Here is a 19,573-nt window from a genome sequence, read left to right as displayed (position 1 = left end):
TGGCAACACAAAGTCTGCTAAACACACACACACATACACACACACACTGGCAACACAATAACTTACTCTCATATACATCCTGGGAACACAATGACTGCTACAGACAGACACAACCCACACCCTGGCACCATAATGCCCCCCCACATACATAGACACACACCCTGGCACCACAATGAATGTCCCATGCACACACTCTGACACCACAATGTAACACATACATATACACCTTGGCACCCCAATGACACACACACAAACACACACCCTGGCACCAAGGTCACTCACACACACACACCCTGGCATCAAAATGCCTCACAAACACATACATTAACACACACCCAGGCACACAATGCCTGCTACACACACACACACATACACACACACTCTCTAGCACCATAATGCCTCAACACACACACACTAGCACCACAATGAATGCACCCCACACACCCTGGCACCCCAATCTCCCACACCACATACACACACACACACACACACTGGCCAAAGATGCCTTGCACTCAAACACCAAAGCATTACAATACCTCACAAACACACACAAACACACACACACCCTGGGACCACAATTGCCTGCTACACACACAAAGAAACCTGGCACCACAATGAATGCCCCACCCACACACCCTGGCAATGCCATGCTCACACACATTCAGAAACACACACACACAGAGACACACAGTTACACACTGGCATGACAATGTAACTACACACAAACACACCTTGGCACCACAATACCTGTCTCCCCACACACACCATTGGAGAGCAATGCCACTCACACACACACATATATACCCTGGTACAACAATGTCACACACACACACATACACATGGACCCTGGCACCACAACACCTACCCCCTCCCCACACACTCTGGCACCCACAATGCCTTCCCCCTCCCCATACACTGTGGCACCATAATGCCACATACACTCTCTGGCACCACAATTCCTGCTGTACACACTGAGACAAAACCTGGCAACACAATACATGCTAAACACGCACACATATACACAGACACACTCTGGTAGTATCTCCAAAGAAGTATGCATAAAGTGTTCTCATTGCATTTTCTTCCTCATTTTCTTCTTTCTCTTTCTTTCCTCCTCTTCACTTCCTCCTTTTCCCCTCATCCTCTTCTTTTCCTATTTACTGTTGGAGAATATTCCACTGTAAAGATACATACTTGTTCATTTAGCTAATCATCTATCTATAGGTCCCTGAATTGCTTCCCATCTTTGGGTCATAATAAAATATGCAATGTAAAACTATATGTGTGGATAATCCTACATGTGCTTGGATGTACCCATGGCATATATGTTTATATTTTATATTAAAAGCAAAACAATACCAATTGATTATCATTGTTTTAATACCTCCTGAAATAGATATCAAATTACGCCTTTCATAAAAAGGAAAGGATTAAATCACAGCAACAAAAGCAATATAAGTGAAGCCTGTTAAGGCCAAGCTTGCAGTTTCCTAGGTTCACACACAGCCATATAAAGGTAAATAAGTCATTTTAAAAATGTGTATGGAGACAAAGGATGTCAGAATATTCACAAAAACTGAGGGAGGCTATGTGAGAATCTGGGGCTGTGGATCTGGGCTAACACCCAGACCCTGGCCCCGGCCCACAGTCAGACTGGCATGCTGAAGCCAGCAGCCAAGACTGTCTATGACCACAGCGTGGACTCAGGTTGTATCTGGCAGCCTTGGGGGAATCTGCTCCACAGGCTTCATGGGAAATCATGTAGCTTTCTTGGCCCCCATCCTGCCCAGGGGACTTCCCAGACCCCCCGGGCCAACTCAGAGGAGTTGCTGGGAAGCACTGATGGCAAGGGAAAAAGGTCAGGGATGACTCAGCCTGACCAAAGTGAGACACACACACACAGTCCCTTCACACACACTGCACCTTCACAGAACTGCATGGAGAAAATGCTTTTTATCTTTCTTTTACTGCTCTTTTGCTTGTAGTTTTCTACATCTCCATGCTTATGGCATTATTCATGTTTGCTGTTATTTTTTGTTTCGTCAACAGTGACGTTAAAGGAGATAAACATCTGTGAACAGCCCAATTCCTAGAGCATGCAGAGGATCCCAACGCAGCCAACAGCGGCAGTGGTTGTAGCAGAGCCCTGATCTGGTTCTAGTCCTGCTTTGAGGCAAGTCTGGGGGGGGATGGTCTGACTCCAGTGGGCTGGGGTGCAAAACTGTGGTCCCTTCCTGACACTAACATCCTGGACACCACCACCAAAGAACCAGAAATGCGCCTGTCATTGTTGGCAGACAAGTGCGAGTTAGCGGCAAGGCAAAGCACGGGGCTCTAATACAGGGATGAAACCCAGAGCCAAGGTGTTGGTGGGGTGGACAAGCTCCTGTTCTGAGAGGCACCAGCATGGATCTCCAGGGTCACTTCGACTTCTAAACAGGAATCAAAAGGTAATCCTAAGTTGTGAAAATTGTATGAAGCATTTATCAGGTAGAATTTTGTAGCATATTAGAAACTAAAGAATGGATAAGTGAACTTGAAGATAGGTTTATACTGTCCCAATGAAGCAAAAAAAAAAAAAAAACATTGAAATAAAGAAACATAGTATGAGATACTTCTTACGAAACAAGAAGTATACTACATGAGGAGTTGAACTCCCATGAAAAGTGGAATGAGCAGTAGTAAAATATTTGAAGAAATCATTACTTGAAAAACATCAGAGAAAAAAATGACAAATTCAAATGCTGGACTCAAAGCAGAATATATTAACAGAAAATTCACCTAGACATCTCTCAACTAGCCACTCAATACCAAAGACAAAAGTCTTAAAAACAGCCAGATAAAGCCAGGGAGAAATAATATAACACGCCCAAAGCAGCAGGGTTCATTGTGATTATACTGCTGTAAGTTTCACACATTAGAAATCAAATAATAATTCAAGATAATTGTGATGTTAAATATACACATTAAGTTTCCAGAGCAAACATAAAATGTTATTTTTAAAATAAAGAGGAAATGAACTAAAATTCTAACATGTGGGTTAAAATTAACCAAAAATGTGAAAAGGAACAAAGGGGCAAAGAATTTATATGTGCAATATAAAACAATCAGGATGATGGTAAATTAACTAGCATATTAGTTAATTAGCATTCTACTTGAACTAAAGAACAAGGAGTTTAATTAAATAAGTAAGCCAAACACCAATCAAAACACAGATTGTTAGCCTAGATAAGCAAGCTAGATGAAAGTATATGCTATTCAAAGACAGACACAGTAAATATATGATGACAAATACTTTAAAGATATTAATGCTACAATGAGGAAACCCAGAACCTTTCTACCCAGATCAAGTACACTCTAGCAAAGGGAACTGCCTCAAAGACAACATAACTGATGTTGCACTGCTGGTATGTCAAAATGATGGACTACCCCATTCCTCTAATCATCCCTCCTATAGTTGAAATACCCAAGCCATAAGGTGATTTCCTTCGGTCATTGTGCAAAAAGAAACACAAAGAAAGGGTATTTTCCCCCAACACCCAGGGCTAAAGTTATTTTTAAGCACAGAGAAGAGTTAACTAACAAGTATGAAATGGAGAGAAGTTAATTTTTAAACGTTTTGATGGCAAGTTTGGCCATAGTCCAGGATCTGAATATACCTGAAAAGACAGTGAATCAACCTGTAGTCCAAAACTTACAATAAACATAGACATAAAACTCCCTAGGAAAAGCCAAATGACAGTGAAAAGTCTTGCCAAGCATGTATATTGTAAGTGGATATTGAGAAATATGCAAACTCCATGAATAGGTTGAAAGACATGAACAATACAGTTGCTTTAACTATTGCGTTAGTTTACTATACACAGATATGTTATAATCTGATATGTTATAATCTGATCATTACACTTGTTCCTTTTTTTTTAATCTATCAAGTGAGAAAAATGCCACAGAAAACATGAAATGGGTAACAGCCTAGCCTATGCCTACACTTGATACTGTTACTCCAAAGTAGGCAAAGATACAAATATTCATTAATACACTTGAAGGAATTTAAAGATAAAAAAGTATAAGCATACCACTTTCAAGTTTCTTAAGAGAATTATTTTCATGGATGGGGAATTTGTTCTCAGAACAGCTATGAGGTCTAAAGGAAAATATAGTTCTTTTCACCATTGATACCTCTGCATTTCAGTTATGTGTCCTCACAGGTACAGTTACCTCTTCCTGTTCAGGTTCTACAGTTGTTTTTTCTCCTTCTTGGATGTTTAACACAAATGGTTCTTCCAAACTAGAACAAGCTGAAAAAAAATTAAACACTTTCCATAAATTAAAATTACTTCTATTATTCCTGGACTTTGTTAATATTAAGACATGAACATATTAAGAAATAGTAAGACTTGAGGTGGACCAGAACTTCATAGGGGTGCATATTGGTTTATTCTGAAAGATGCCCGCTCGTTTCCTTCAGCTCTTTCTTCACAGGGTGTTTGTTTTGCTACATTTCTGAAGCTGTTTATAAATCCTGGATAACCGTTCCCTATTGGTTGTGTGATATACACATGTTCTCTTGTGTTTCTAGATGAATTTTTGTAACACCTTTTCAAGATTTTAGAAGAATATTGTAATCTCACTGCTGTCACCAACCACCCCAAATAGCAGTTGCAAGCACTGAGACCTCACTAATAGACTTGAAACTACAAAACCATGAAGTATATAAACAATTTTTGAAAATAATTTTATTTATTCATATAAAATGAATAATTTTAACATATTCCACGACACAAGTTTAAAGCACTAACAACACCTCCTACCCAATCTCTCCTTCCTTATTTCCTCCCCCCACCTTAATTTTATAACTCCACTGGCATCTTTTCATTTCACTTTGTGAAATAAGTTTAACACTCCAATAAAAATACCCACACAATGTAGGTAGACAAAAAAATACTAAAGAAAAAGAGAAAGAAAAAAAAACCTTGCTAATCCTCAGGTGGCATTTTACTGGAGTGATGAAAATCTAACTTTTCAAGGTCCAGACCTGCCTACTTGACAGAGTCTATTGAGTCTATTTATCTGTGCTTGATAGAGTTGGAGAAACTTAAAAACAAGCAAAAATGGCAATAAGCAATCTATTGGTTTCCAAAGACAATAATCAGACAACAGCAAAGAGAAAAACAAGTGCCCCTTAGTTCAATCTTTTGCTGAGAAGGAACAAATGTCTTTCAGGGAAACTTTTTACTTATTTTTGAAGATTTATTTATTTGAAAGAGAGAGATTTTATTTCCTGGTTATTTCCACCCAGATAGTTACCATGACCCAGGCTGGGCTAGATCAAACTCGGAATCCCAGACCTTCACCTGGATCTCTCACATGAGTGACAGGAATCCAAGTAGTAGGACCATCTGCTGTTGCTTTCCCATGTGCCTGAGGAGGAAACTGGATCAGAAATGAAGCAGCCAGGACTTGAACCTGTGAGCCTATGGGATGCAAGCTCTGCAAGATAGCTGCCCCAAGAAACTCAATATTGGTTCCACATATTTGTAAACTAACTTCAGATCTCTTATTTACCAATACAATACTGAAATTTATACCTTGGTATCTATTTTCATACAGTATAGAAAAAAACTATGCATATTTGGATCTATTCAGGTAAAAATTGTGCCATGAAAAAATAAGTTTCTGAGATTTATGGAAAATGTTTATATGAATGTTCAAAAAATTTGGTATGTTTTCCATAGAAATTAAAATTACTGGCTAAAAATTACACTTACAGTCATTAAAACTGGAGATAATAAGGAAAAACCCAGGGAGGAAAGAAGGTCTCTTCAACAAATGCTTTTGGGATGATTGGATAGCAGCCTACAGAAACAAGAAATAAGACCCCCACCTTTCACCATACGCAAAATCAAATCTAAATGGATAAAAGATCTAAACCTACACCCAGAAACCATCAAACTATTAGGAGAAAAGGTAGGACATAGTCTATAAGATATAGGCACAAAGACTTCCTAGAAAAATCATCAAAAGCAGAGACAGTCAAGACCAAAATAAACAATGGGACTACGTCAAATGGAAAAGCTTCTGTGCAACAAAGGAAATAAACAATAAAGTAAAAAAAAAAAACCAACAGAGCAGGAGAAAATCTTTGCATACTATACAATAAACAAAGGGCTAATATCCAGAGCATACAAGGAACTCCAGAAAAACCATAACAGCCAAAGAAACAGATAAGAAATAGATAAAGTAAATGAGCATAAGCTTTTCAAAGAAAGAAATCCAATGGCTGACAAACATATGAAAAATGCTCAAGCTCCCTAGCAATCAAGCAAATTCAAATAGAAACAACACTGAGGTTCCATTTCACCTCAGCGAGAATGGCCCATATACCAACAACATCTGCTGGCGAGGATGTGGAGAAGAATGAACCCTACTCCATTGCTGGTGGGAATGCATACTGGTGCAGCCACTATGGAAGTTGGAATGCAGATTACTCAGACAATTGAAAATTCACTTACCATATGACCCAGCAATCCCACTCCTGGGAGTATATCCAAAGGATATGATACATGAGAAAGCAATATGCAACCCTGTATTCATCGCAGCACAATCAACAATTGCAAAAACATGGAAACAGCCTAGATGCCTATTGAAAGAGGACTGGATAAGGAAACTGTGGCAGGTCTACCCTGTGGAAAACTACTCAGCCATTAAAAAGAATAAAATTCTATCATCTGCATCCAAATAGGCCCAACTGGAGAACTTTATGGTAAGTGAAATGAGCCAATCCCAAAGGGCAGATGTCATATGTTTGCTCTAATGTAAGACAACTTCCATCAGAAATCCAAAACAAAAAATAATAAAGGAGAATAAACATATATGTGTAACTCCAAAATGAAGGATGTAATGAAGACCAGAGTACCAGGAATCAAGGAGAATCAACAGAATACATCTCTACAAAGGACTCAAGGTAGACTCCCAATGAATCTTGTAATGTACCTACACAGCAAAAATCTAGAATCCATACTGTTGCCTATGCCAACAGTGTTATGACCCACGTAAACAGCCATCACTCTTTCATCTCTAATTTTAATTAGCTGTTCTCTAGAGATGTTCATTGCTAATATGGCTGAGGGTTGATGCTCATCCTCTTAGGGAATGGATACCTCTTGTTTCAAATTCAATTATTTTTGCTGTGAATTTTACCTTTTTGCACTTCCTATTCATTTGTGTCTTGTCCCATCCTTGCAATTCATTAATAGATCATTCATATGAGCCATTTTGATTGTTTGTAACACACAATGATGTAAACAATGTCCCTTTCGACACTGTTTTTGCTGCATCTCATGAACATATTTTTTTTACTGATTTATTTATTTTTTATTAAATTTATTCATTAATTACATTATGTTGTAATTTCATAGGAAATGGGATTCTCCCCCCACTTCCCCACACCCTCCCACCATGGTGGGTTCCACCACCCTGTTGCGTAATCATAGCTCAACTTCAGTTGAGATTCCCTCTTAGCAAGCATATGCCAAGCATAGAGTCCAGCATCTTATAGTCCAGTCAAGTCCAACTACTTATTGGGGAGAGCCTCTCTGGTCTGAGGGCAGAGCCAGCAGAGTATCATCCCGATCAAATAAAAGCACTAACATATTATCAGCAACAATTAACATCGGTATGGAATTAATTGACATAGTATTGAGCAGCCAACATATTAAAAATAAATGCGATTTCTTAACCACATTCCGTGACCACCCCATTCACATTTCCATTTTAGTTTATATACTACATATGACATAACATCCATAACATAACATGTTATGCATAACATAACTTCTTAAATTAAGGCGAACATGTGGTATCTAACCCTTTGGGACTGGCTCATTTCCCTTAGCATTATGGTTTCCAGTTTGGCCCATTTGGCCACAAAGAACTGCATTTTATTTTTTTAATAGCTGAGTAGTATTCCATGGAGTAGATGAACCATAGCTTTCTTATCCAATTCTCTGCTGATGGGCATTTTGGTTGCTTCCATGTTTTTGCAATTACTGATTGTGCTGCTATGAACATAGGAGTGCATGTTGGTTTCTCATAAAACAGGTGTTCTGGATATATTCCTAGGAGTGCTATTGCTAGATCATACGGTATGTCGATTTTGAGTTGTTCGAATATTCTCCATACTGATTTTTGTTTTTATTGTAATTTCTTCAGCGCCATATGGATAATGCAGTGGCATCAATTTCTACAAGGCTTTTGATTTTCTTTTTCATCACTTTAGTGACACATTGGTCATTCTGTAGCATGTTGTTTTTATGTTGTTGTAAATTTCCTGTTTTTCTCCCAGGTATAGATTTTGTTTTCTGAGTCTGTAATTAAGGAGATGTGTAATAGAAGCGTAGCAGAGACTACCAGGTCCAGATGTGGAGGCATAGCGCAGTTTGCATCTCTGCATCCAGACCAAAGATGGACTCCCAGTGAAACTGTTGAATATATCCTGATAGTAGGATGCTGGACTCTCTGGCAATGTCCATGCCTACAATATCAGGAAACACTTCAACAGCGGAATGATGGACTTATGACTGTTCTTGAAAGATTACCCATTGTAATACTAGAGGAGAAATCAGTAGGGGGATGACGAAACTTGGGGAGGGGGACAGGAATTTCCAGAGCCTGTGGAACTGTATCATAAAACAATAATAATAATATTGATAATAATAACAAATAATACAAAAAAGCTACAAGCATCTGAAAGATAGAAATAAAATTTCCCATGTTTTCAGGACACAAGACTATCTATATAGAAAAAAAAAGAAATCTGCCTCCTGAAAATAATAAGAGAGTTTACCATATTCACAGGGTTTAAGTCAGAACAAGAAACTCTTTACATATTTATAGACCAACAGTAAACATACTAACAAAAATATAATGTCATTTCAAAGGAAATATTTCAAAGGAAAATAAAACTTATGTTTAACAGTATTGTGTCAAATTCCAGTATTCTGCCAAAGACAGGAATTAATGTAAATTTTATATAACAAGGCAGAAGTCCTGGAATAGTTTAAAAAAATATTGACAAAAGTTTGTGATGAGATTATAAAGCCAACTCAAAGAGAAAATTAGAATGGTCACAATAATGTGTTGCTTACACGGCAAATGAAGATGATATAAACCATCTACAAACTTCTTGGGGAATTTATGGCTCAGAGAGGAAAACACACACATTAAAATGGAAAACAAGAAGAAATGACAACACAAAATCTCTGAGAACTGCATTCTGGGCTTTGATGTTTGTTCTGATTTTGTGTGGTGGAGGAGAAGTAAAGGCATTCAAGGGAAAACATTAAAAGGTTACTTTCATGGGTTTAAATATCTTAAATCCAGCATTTCGAAAGTTGGGCCCATCATGTCTCCTTGATCTCAATCAATGCTGCTATGTAATGTGAAGCAGGGTGGTCTCTGGGCCACTAATCTAACACAGTTTTCAAGAGCTGCCACTTTCACTGCACTAGTCTTCCCTGAACCTGTATGCTGCTCTTGTTTCTTATTTCAATCACAGATCATACCACTCCCTTCATTCTGGGGTCACCAGGTCTATGAGATGATTTGTTTCCCATTTAACCTCCATGTTGTATCAAGCAACCTGCAAAAAACAAAATGCCACTTGGTTTCTCTTTGGGATTATTTAATGGCCTCCCTCCATGACATCTGGAAAGATATGGAGCAACACGGTACTGCATCCACAGCCATGGCTATCCTGAATTTTCCTTCTGCCTAGCCCCTGCTACCTTATATACTTCAAGAATTCCAAAGCAGTCCTGACACGTACTGTGCTTTGTAGCTACTTTTAAACTATTCCCAAAGCCATTCTAATTCCTGTCATAACTCAGTTTGGAAACGTGGCACCCTTCAGGGCAGCCTGCATCCTCCTGAACTTTGTCTATACTTTCTGGAGCTTTAAGGAAACATTTACTCAGCCCATTGAGAAAGACTCATCCTTTTCTGATCAGAAGCTCTGTTTCTGAACATAATGGGCGCCAGAGCTATCAGGACTTCTTGCTCTGTCAATTACAGGAAAGCAGAGTTCTCACCCCGTTTCCTCCCACTCATCGGCACGTTCCCTGCCTGCTGGCCATGCACTTCCACAGTGCATGACTGGAACTGATAACACAAGGTTCCCAGGGCTGAAGGGCACCTCCATCCTGACGGAGAGCACACACAGTCTGGAGCTCTATGCTGGGTAGGTCCGCAGCTGGAAAGCTCCCACTTGGGACCGCAGGAGGTTCCCAGATCTCAGGCTCTGCACAGCGGAGGGTGCTGACAGGCTGCAGCGCTGCTGCCAGCTGGTTTCAAAAGCCCGCCCTCAGCTTTTGCTCAAGCATTTCTCTCTACAGAGCACACTGGTGAGCCTGCCCTGCCCCGTGGAATCCCGATCCCACTGCTGAGTTTGAGATTGCTGAACAGGAGCTGGAGCAGAGCGCTGAGTGGGCTTCTTGGTCTCAGCACCATGAGCACTTGGTCCTGCTTCAGGTAACAGACTCCTCAGGGGCCCTGGCAGGTGCTGCCCTACCTCCTGTCCCACCTGGATCCTTTTGGTCCCTGTGTGCTCTCCTGGGTGCTTCCTAACTATCCTCTGGTTCTGCGGATGGGAGTTCGTCTTCATTGTGTGACACTGGGCACATTCTGGGGACCCTCAGTCCTGCCGGAGATGGTTCCTCATCTCTGTGAGCCAGCTCTTCTGTAGACTTTGGTCCCCAGTGTGCTGAGAGTTCCCCCAGTGCATGGTGGAAGAAATCCAGGCTCCTCCTCAGGACAAAGTGCCCTACTGACCCCGAGGGGATGCACAGGGCCTCTTCTCCTCCTCTGTCAGTTCCGGATCTTCTGCAGGTGTCAAGCTCCATCACGTTCCAGGATATTCTGAAGCTCAGGATCAGATGGAAGAAAACTGGGGCACATCTCAGGAATGGGATGCCTTATGGAGTAGGTGGAGTCCAGCCTCCTTTGTTAATGTCTCCTAAGACAGTACTTTTCATCAGAGGGTCAATGTATGACTCCCTTCTCTGCAGAGCAGGATAAGAATTCTATGGAGGAGGCTGATAAGCTCCTTGTTCCTGTGTCTCTATCTGCTGACAGCCTGTGGTTCTCCTGGAGAAGAATCTGGGCCATCATTTTCCTGCCACTTATCTCATCAGGACTTGCTCCCCACCTGAAACTGAGAGGGAATCTTCTGTCCCAAACAACACGGTCATCTCATGTCAGATTTGCGTGAGGAGGGTGGCGAGAGGCAGTATGCTGTCTCTTCCTGGAGAAAATGATGTGCGCAGGCAGGTGCAAATCGTGTCCTGTTCAGCAGAACCACATTTCCCTGGGGGCTCAGTAGTCTCCGCTCTTTCCCATTCTTGGTCCCTTTCTGATCTCCCCCTTAATCCCCTCTGCAGATATAACTGGCCTCATTTGACCCCCCCTGGACCTGAAGAACCGATCTGTGGGCCTTGGCACTGAAATCCCAGGAACGGGTCACGCACACTTCACCCTGGACGGTCACAACTTCCATATCTTTGGTGGCTCCATCCACTACTTCCGGGTTCCCAGAGTACTGGAGGGACCACTTGCTGAAGCTGAAGGCCTGTGGCTTCAACACTGTCACCACGTGAGTACAGCCCCAGCCCCCTCACCTCGGGACCCTTGGGGAGCTAGCACCTGGAGCTGCAGCCTGACTCTGAGCCTTGACTCTGCTTGGGACCCAGCGTGAGGACCTTCCTTCTGCCTAGGCTTCCTGCCTGTGTCTGGCATGCTCAGGCACTCCATAGTCACCTCTGTTTCCTCTATGATTAATGACTTTGGGGAGAGAGAATAGGAGAAAAATAGGGGTAATACAATAGGATTGTGTAAAACAGAAAAAAGATCTATAGTTTTGATGCAAAAAAGATTGGAGTCCATGCACAGTTTTCTTCCAGTGTGCGCATTGCCTGATCTTTTGCAGAGTGTAAGTGATTTCCTTAGGAATTTTTCTCTGTAAAATGAGTTCTCATTTCTCTTAGGTGCATTTAGTTGAATGACATCAAGTGTGTGGTTCTCCATCAGGTGTGTGGAAAATAAAAGTCTATTTTGAAAGCAGGATTTACTTATTTTTGTCGGAAAGTCAGATTTACAGAGAGAAGGAGAGACAGAAAGAAAGATCTTCCTTCCACTAGTTCACTCTCCAGAGCTGAAGTGATCCAAAGCTGCCAGGAGCTTCTTCCTGGTCTCCCATGAGGGTACAGTATCCCAAGGCTTTGGGCTGTCCTCCACTGCTTTTCCAGGCCATGAGTAGGGAGCTGGATGGAAAGTGGAGCAGCCAGGACACAACCGGCATGCATATGAGATCCCGGGTTGTTCAAGGTGAGGATTTACCCACTAAGTCATTAAGCTGGATCCCAATGTTAACTTTACATTGAAAGAAAACTTTAAGAAAGCCCTGTATAGGTTTTCAGAATAGCTATTTTCCATAAACTTTTTAAGTCCCTCTCCCATGTACATGGGGTTCAACATTCTTTGCACTAAAACAAACTCCTACTTTAACTTTGCTTTCCTCAAACTTTGTGAAATCTCCTTGTCTTCTCAAGGTTTGCCTACAGATGAACACACTGTTACAGATGAGTAAGTTTTGCTGAAACAGTTTTTATTTGTTCAAAGGGCCATATAAGCTATTGACAGCAGTATCAGAAACAGAACTTTAGAAAGCAGAGGGCAGTGTAGCTTCAGTGGAGCATCAAGGCCTATAGGGAGCGAGCTGTATGGTAACTGAATGCATGAAGGGTTTGGCAGGCCTGGCCATCTGCCCAGCCTCTGCTTTTCTTACCATCACATCATGTCTCCAGTGTCCCTGACTGTAACAGTTGCTTCGTAAGGATTGTCATGGTGGCTAGAGGGAAGTGAAACATTCTATGATCTCTGTAAAGTTTTTGTCACCACGCCAGGCATTTAAACCAGTACGTTCCTGGCACGCATGGGTGTGTGGCCAAAACAAGGGGGTGTCCCGTCCAGCAGGACAGTCAAAAGGGTCGCAGCCACCTAGGAGAGAATGAAGGGACAAGAGACACGAAGAATGGACAGCAAGACAGTAGGTCTGATCAAGCTGTCAGTTTATTGATTTCAATTGAGGGTTTTTATATTCTTCAGTAACTAAGGCTCAGGGAAAGAGAAGCTGCCATGGTCTCAAGACCGATTGTTCTTGAGCAGCCACCATATCAACAATAGTAACCAACACATCAACAATAGCATAGGTAATCAGTAACAAGAAGTCGGTAAGTACAGCATCAATCACATTCTGAAACAGTTGCTAGGAACAATTGAAGCTAAGCATGTGATTAGTTTCATAACTTCTTTCCCAAGCATCTAGCCAACCGGGGGTTTTCCACTGTCCCATAGGTCTATATTCAAAATGGCTTCAGGGTGGCTATAGTACATAGTTCCTGACATCTCCCCCTTTTTTATATCAATGAAAGCGGCGAAAAGAGAAAGGTTCGTGAAGCAAGATAAGCGCTGCCTGTCTTAGGTTCATTCTGAGGGACCCTCAGCTCTTACCCATCTCTGGGCAGCCCTGCCAGTCATCCAGGACTCCCCGTCTTAGGTTGGCGGTGTATCAGAAAGGTGCCCGTCATTGGCTACATGCTTACTAGAAAAGGGGCCATGTAACAATTCATAGCTGGATCATGTATTCCCCGGCAATGCTGCCGTAAATGACAGCCCTGTTGGGAAACACTGCTCCAACCGTAAATGGCCACATTACCTTAGACGAACCGGTTAGAAGACTGGAGCCACGCATTACAACGTGGGGATTCACTTCTTGAGGAGTCAGGGTTCTCCGAACACAATCTATCTTCTAGAGCTAAGCGGTAATAATATGCTTGAATAGGTTTAGAAGCTAAATTGTCAATTTGCTGCTTTATCAAATTAGTGACTTTAGTAAATGCCCAGGGACCAAAGGAAATTAAAAGCAATAATCCAACTAGGGGCTCCAATATAGTGGGTAATAAGGTAGTGAGCCAGGGGGATGAAGAGAACCAATCTTTATACCAGCTTTCCTCTTTTTCCCTTTCTTGTTTTCATTTTTTAAGGCCTTCACGAATCTTTTTCATGCTCTCTTTTACAACACCTGTTTTATCTACATAAAAGCAGCATTCTTCTTTAAGGGCGGCGCATAGGCCTCCTTGCTGCAAGAACAATAGATCTAACCCTCGGCGATTTTGTAACACTACTTCAGCTAGGGAGGAGAGGGAGTCAGATAAATCATCAATGCTTTGTTGTAAACGTTGTATATCCTCATCAATGGTGGAACGTAGCTCGGCATACCGGTTCTGGGAAAGAATGAGAGAGGAAATGCCAGCGCCAACAGCGCCAACAGCGCCAAGTCCTAACAGAACAGAAATTGTAAGGGCAGTGATAGGCTCACGCTTTGAACGGGAGAGGGAAGTGGGATTGGATTCCCAATTCTGAGGAATTTGTAAAAATTCCTCAGAGGCATAATAGGACAAGCGAGGAACTAACTGGACTAATATACAAAATTCCTTATGAAATGAAAAAACCTGATAGGAAAGGCAGGAGGTGAGACTGCCGGTGCAGGCCCACCAAGCATCACTGGGGGAAGAAGGTATTGAGAATGGGCTGCTGGAATAATGGTGGAATTACACAAATAAGAGAAGGAATCTAAATAGGGGGATCTATGGGAAGTAATCAAGCAGAGACCTAAACCAACAACCTGGGTTAAATACATACCAGACCAACCGCTGCTGGTCCACCTGCAAGAGGAGGAAGAATTGTAATAATAAAAAACATCAATTAAAGCAATACCTTCATAAAATGGGGGATGGGCATTTGTGCAAAGCCAACAGTCATTCATAAATTCAGGTGAAGACTCATTAACTGTTAAGGCGGTTTGGTTAACCAAGGTCAAAATGAGATTGTCAGGGAGGAGGGCAGGGAGATTAAGATGTAAAGGAGGAGATGGTGAGGGAGGCAGGGAGCGAGAAATAACAGAAGATGGGAGAGGTTGAGGGGTTGGGGAAGGAATGGGAGGTCGGATAGGAGGTTGGGGTAAAGGAGGCTTATACGCAATAACATTATTTGGTCCAATATTGGCAGGAGAGTTAGCATTAACAGGTTCTTTTAACAATTTGATAGAAAATAATACGCCCGTATCTATTCCTGACTTGTACAATCTAAGTCCCCAATCATGGCCTGTCATCCAAGTCTCTTCTTGGTTGGTGTACGCTCTAGGGGTGAACTGGATTTTTAAAGGGGTACACCAGCCTTTTGTGTCGGGATGATTGGGACGGCATACAGTAGTGACATTGTAATAGGAGGAAAGGAAGGTGAGGCCATAGACTGCTGCTGTAGTTGGGTAGCTGAAATTGTGTCTGACTGTATTCAAGTCCTTGATTTCTGAGTTTTTAATCCAGTGAGCAGTACCTGTAGTTTCACATCCCCAAGAGGCACAGAAATAATCAGCAGAGCCACCACATTTATGAAGGAGATGACAATCATGATGGCTTCCAGGGCACACATAAAAATTGGTGGCTTGGAGGAGAACTCGTTGTCGAGTGTCAGCACATCCAGGGTCAGGCAGTTGGTTAGACAGTTCAGGTGCTACAGAAAGTCCGAGGAGAGTACTAAGTCCCCAAGATTTGACAGCCCCAAGAGCAAGCTTACATAAGTCCGGAGTGAGGACTTCTGGCCACCATACATGAGGGGTGATCCGAGATGTTGACCAAACAATATCACGTTGCTCAGATAGCACGACCCAGGTGTAATTCCATGGTTGGTGTGGATTGTGGAGTTGTGGTCTAAGGCTGTTAGCAGTTGTCTGTGCCCATTGGGTCAGAATCCACAGGACCCAGAGGTTGTAAAGGGTCACCATCAACCGCATTTGTAGTAGCAGCAGCATCTGGAAAAGAAGGAGAGGAAGATGTCTCAGAGAGGGGGTTGGCCTCCTTTCTGGACAGTGATGAGTTAATGGCTGTAAGAAGCCACTCTGGTAGCCAGCATGGTTCTGCATTTTCTCTGCCATACACGCAGGCAGAGCCTCGTCCCCAGATAAGCACTGGGTCTGGTCCTTTCCATGCTCCTGTGAGGGGATCTTTCCACATGGCTAAGGCATGTGAATTCTGGGTTGTGGAATGCCAATGTCGATCAGCAGTAGATTGATTATTATTATCTAGGGTTAAGAAATTTATAATAAAAAGGGCATGATTCAATCTATTCCTGGGAGTAGGTGTAATAGATAAATCTGTGGAGAGTTCTAACTTCTTAAGCATATTTTTTAAGGTCTGATGTGTCCTTTCAATAATTCCTTGTCCTTGTGGATTATGAGGAATGCCAGTAATATGTTTAATTTTCAGTTGAGAGCAGAATTGTCGGAATTTAGCTCCTGTATATCCTGGGCCATTATCAGTTTTAATGCTGTTAGGTTTGCCCATAACTGACAGGCTTTGTAGCATGTGGGTAATAACATCTTTGGAAGCTTCTCCAGTTAATGCTGTGCCATAAATAAAACCACTATAGGTATCCACTGTTACGTGGACATATTTGAGTCTGCCAAAGGATGGGAAATGTGTGACATCCATTTGTCATCTATCGTTTGGGATTAAGCCTCGGGGGCTAACTCCTAAATGAGGTACTGGAGAAAACAGCACAGGAGTTACAACTTTTAACAATTTCTCTAGCCTGTTCTCTAGTGATCTTGAACGTCTGACAAAGTGTGAGCGCATTTAAGTGATGTGAAGCATGTGCTCGGTGGGCTTCAGACACAGAGGGATCTATGGTTAGGAAAACTAGCCGTGTGGCAGCATTGGCTTGGGCGTTTCCTTCAGCCAAGGGTCCCTTGAGTCCTGTATGGGCTCTCAAATGTCCTATAAAAAAGGAATCTCTTCTTTTTCTAATTAAGGATTGTATCTGAACAAAAAGCTGAAGAGCTGTAGAGGTGGTCTTAATATATGGAACTGTCTCTAACAAAGGAACGGAGTGGGCTATATAAGCACTATCTGTATATAAATTAAAAATGGTTGTTGGAAAACTTTTAAAAACCTGAAGCACAGCAAACAATTCAACTAACTGAGCAGACACATAAGGGGATTTTATTGGGAAAGATTGGCCTTGAACGATGTAAGCAGCCGTTCCGCTTGAGGAGCCATCTGTAAAAACTGTAATTCCTTTTTTCAGGGGGCTATGAGAAGTGACTTTGGGGAAAACAAAGGAATGATTTCTCATAAATTGTATTAAGGGGTCATTTGGATAATGATTATCTATTACACCGGCAAAGGACGCACAGCTAACACCCCAATCATTATTAACTTGGAGTAGCCAGTCTACTTGTTCTGAGGTGTAAGGCACAATTATAATATCTGGATCTTTTCCAAAATATTGTATGGCTAATTTTCTTGCTTTTAAAATTAAGGCGGCTACGAGAGAAAAGTAGGTGGCAAGGACTTTGGCTGGTTTTGACTGTAGGGGCACCCACATTAGGGGGTGTCCTGAAGGTGACTTGTTCATTTCTTTTTGCCAGAAAATTCCTAAAGGGGCATGTGTTGTGGCACACACAATAAAACTTAAGGGAAGAAGGGGATCATACTGGAAAATAACTTGGGAAGAAATGGCACCACTAATTGTCTTAATAGACTCTCTTGCTGCTGATGTAAGGGTGCGAGATGAAAAGGGATGAGGGTCTCCAGTCAGTAAATCATGAAGGGGCAAAAAACTTTCAGGTGCAATCTTTAAGTATGGCCTTAAAAATTGCAAATTGCCTAAAAGGGATTGAAAATCATAGAGGGTTTTTAGGGCAGACAAATCAAGACTAATTTTGGGTGTATAAATTTTTCCTTGATTTAATTGATATCTCAAAAAATTATAAGGATCTTTGACTTGAACTTTCTCAGGGGCTATCAATAACCCATTGTTCTGAAGAACATACAGCATCTGTTTAAAGCAAGAAAAGGCGGCTGCCTCGGAGAGTGCTGCAATCAAGATATCATCCATATAATGCAGAATATAAATTTCAGGCCACTTATTTCTTACAGGTTTGAGAGTTTGAGCAACATATTTTTGGGCTAGGGTAGGGCTGTTTGCCATACCTTGTGGAAGGACTCGCCACTGATAGTGGTCCATGGGTCCCTGAAAATTTATCTGAGGGAGGCTAAAAGCAAAATGTAGGCAATCATCGGGATGCAAGGGGATGCTAAAGAAACAATCCTTAAGATCAATAACTATCTTAAATAAATTACTGGGTATTGCTATGGGGGCCGGGAGGCCAGGTTGTAAGGCTCCCATAGGCACCATGGCTTTATTAACCATTCTTAAATCTTGTAATAATCTCCACTTTCCAGATTTTTTCTTAATAACAAATATGGGAGTATTCCAGGGGGATGAGGAGGACTCAATGTGTCCTGCAGTGAGCTGTTCCTGCACCAGCTTCCTAGCTGCAATAAGTTTTTCTTGGTTCAGCGGCCACTGATTAACCCAGACAGGCACACTAGTATTCCATGAGATCTTATCAGCATGTCTGGATGGGGCAGGATGAACAGTGGTCGCTAGGAAAAAATTTGTACACTCTCATTAGGTGAAACTGAAAAGCCTAAACCTGTTTTATCAGATTTTTGTGTAACCTGTATTGGCTGTTTAATTCCTTGAGACTGTTTTCCTAAGCCCTGGCCAGGGAGAAAACCGTGTCTAAGCATCTGTTTTGTAATAGCTTCATTGGGGCTACCCATGATGACATTCATTTGGGAGAGAATATCTCTCCCCCAAAGATTAACAGGCAATTCTGAAACAACATATGGTGTAACAATACCCGAGTTCCCTTCTTGGTCAGTCCAGGTCAAGGCTTGAGAGCTTACTTGTGGGCTATTATCCTGCCCTATGCCTTGAAGATGAGTGATTGAATTCTTCAAGGGCCAGGCCTTTGGCCAGAACCTTAAAGAAAAATAACTGTAGCATCAGCGCCAGAATCAAGGAGGCCTGTAAAAACTTTGCCATTTAACTTGAGAGTCAGGGTTGGCTGAGTATGAGGGGAAATTTTATGTGCCCAAAAAACCTCAGCTACACCTGTTTCATTACTCTTTCGGGAAGATTGATAGTAAGGACTGAAAAATTTCGGGAAAACTGGCAAAATAATTAACTGTGCCAATGGGAAACAGGGGGTGATAACTAAAATGCCTTCAAAGATTCTGGCAAGAACTTTTAATTCTCCGGTAAATGTTGGTTCAATTGGGGTAGGAATTATGTGAAGGCCCTTATTAGCCAATGTAAATCAGCCCACTATTAAGCCAAATGTATTAGAAGGAAGAGGGCCAAAAACACCTGCGGGTATAGCTTGTACGCCATCTTCTGGCTTTAATATTGTACTGGAGGAGGAACAGAGGTCCAATCCTGGGCTTTCTTTTGTGTCTCTCCATAATTGGGAAATGCATTTTTTGTCTGAGTTACCGGCTGTGGTGGGAAGGCAGTTTGGGACGGGATGAACCTCACACCCCCGGGGTTCATCCGAGACCAGGGGCTGGGAGCTGCCCCCATCGGGAGTTTCCCGAATAGAAGGGAAAGAGGG

At 41.9% G+C, this 19,573-nt stretch overlaps 1 protein-coding gene across 1 annotated transcript in view; it reads right to left on the bottom strand.

The window, feature by feature from the left end:
- Positions 1 to 14,084: 14,084 nt before the first annotated feature.
- The window catches only part of LOC131481340 (zinc finger protein 345-like), a gene marked incomplete at its 5' end in the record, with an annotated part of 53,223 nt that continues 47,734 nt past the window's right edge, over positions 14,085 to 19,573 (bottom strand). Inside the window, 2 exon segments of the mRNA XM_058669758.1 lie at positions 14,085 to 14,336; positions 15,448 to 15,624. Of these exon segments, the coding sequence (XP_058525741.1) occupies positions 14,085 to 14,336; positions 15,448 to 15,624 (429 nt within the window).

Source organism: Ochotona princeps, chromosome 10 (genome assembly GCF_030435755.1).
Source record: "Ochotona princeps isolate mOchPri1 chromosome 10, mOchPri1.hap1, whole genome shotgun sequence".
Classification (NCBI taxonomy): Eukaryota; Metazoa; Chordata; class Mammalia; order Lagomorpha; family Ochotonidae; genus Ochotona; species Ochotona princeps.
This window is presented reverse-complemented; position numbering and strand designations above follow the sequence as displayed.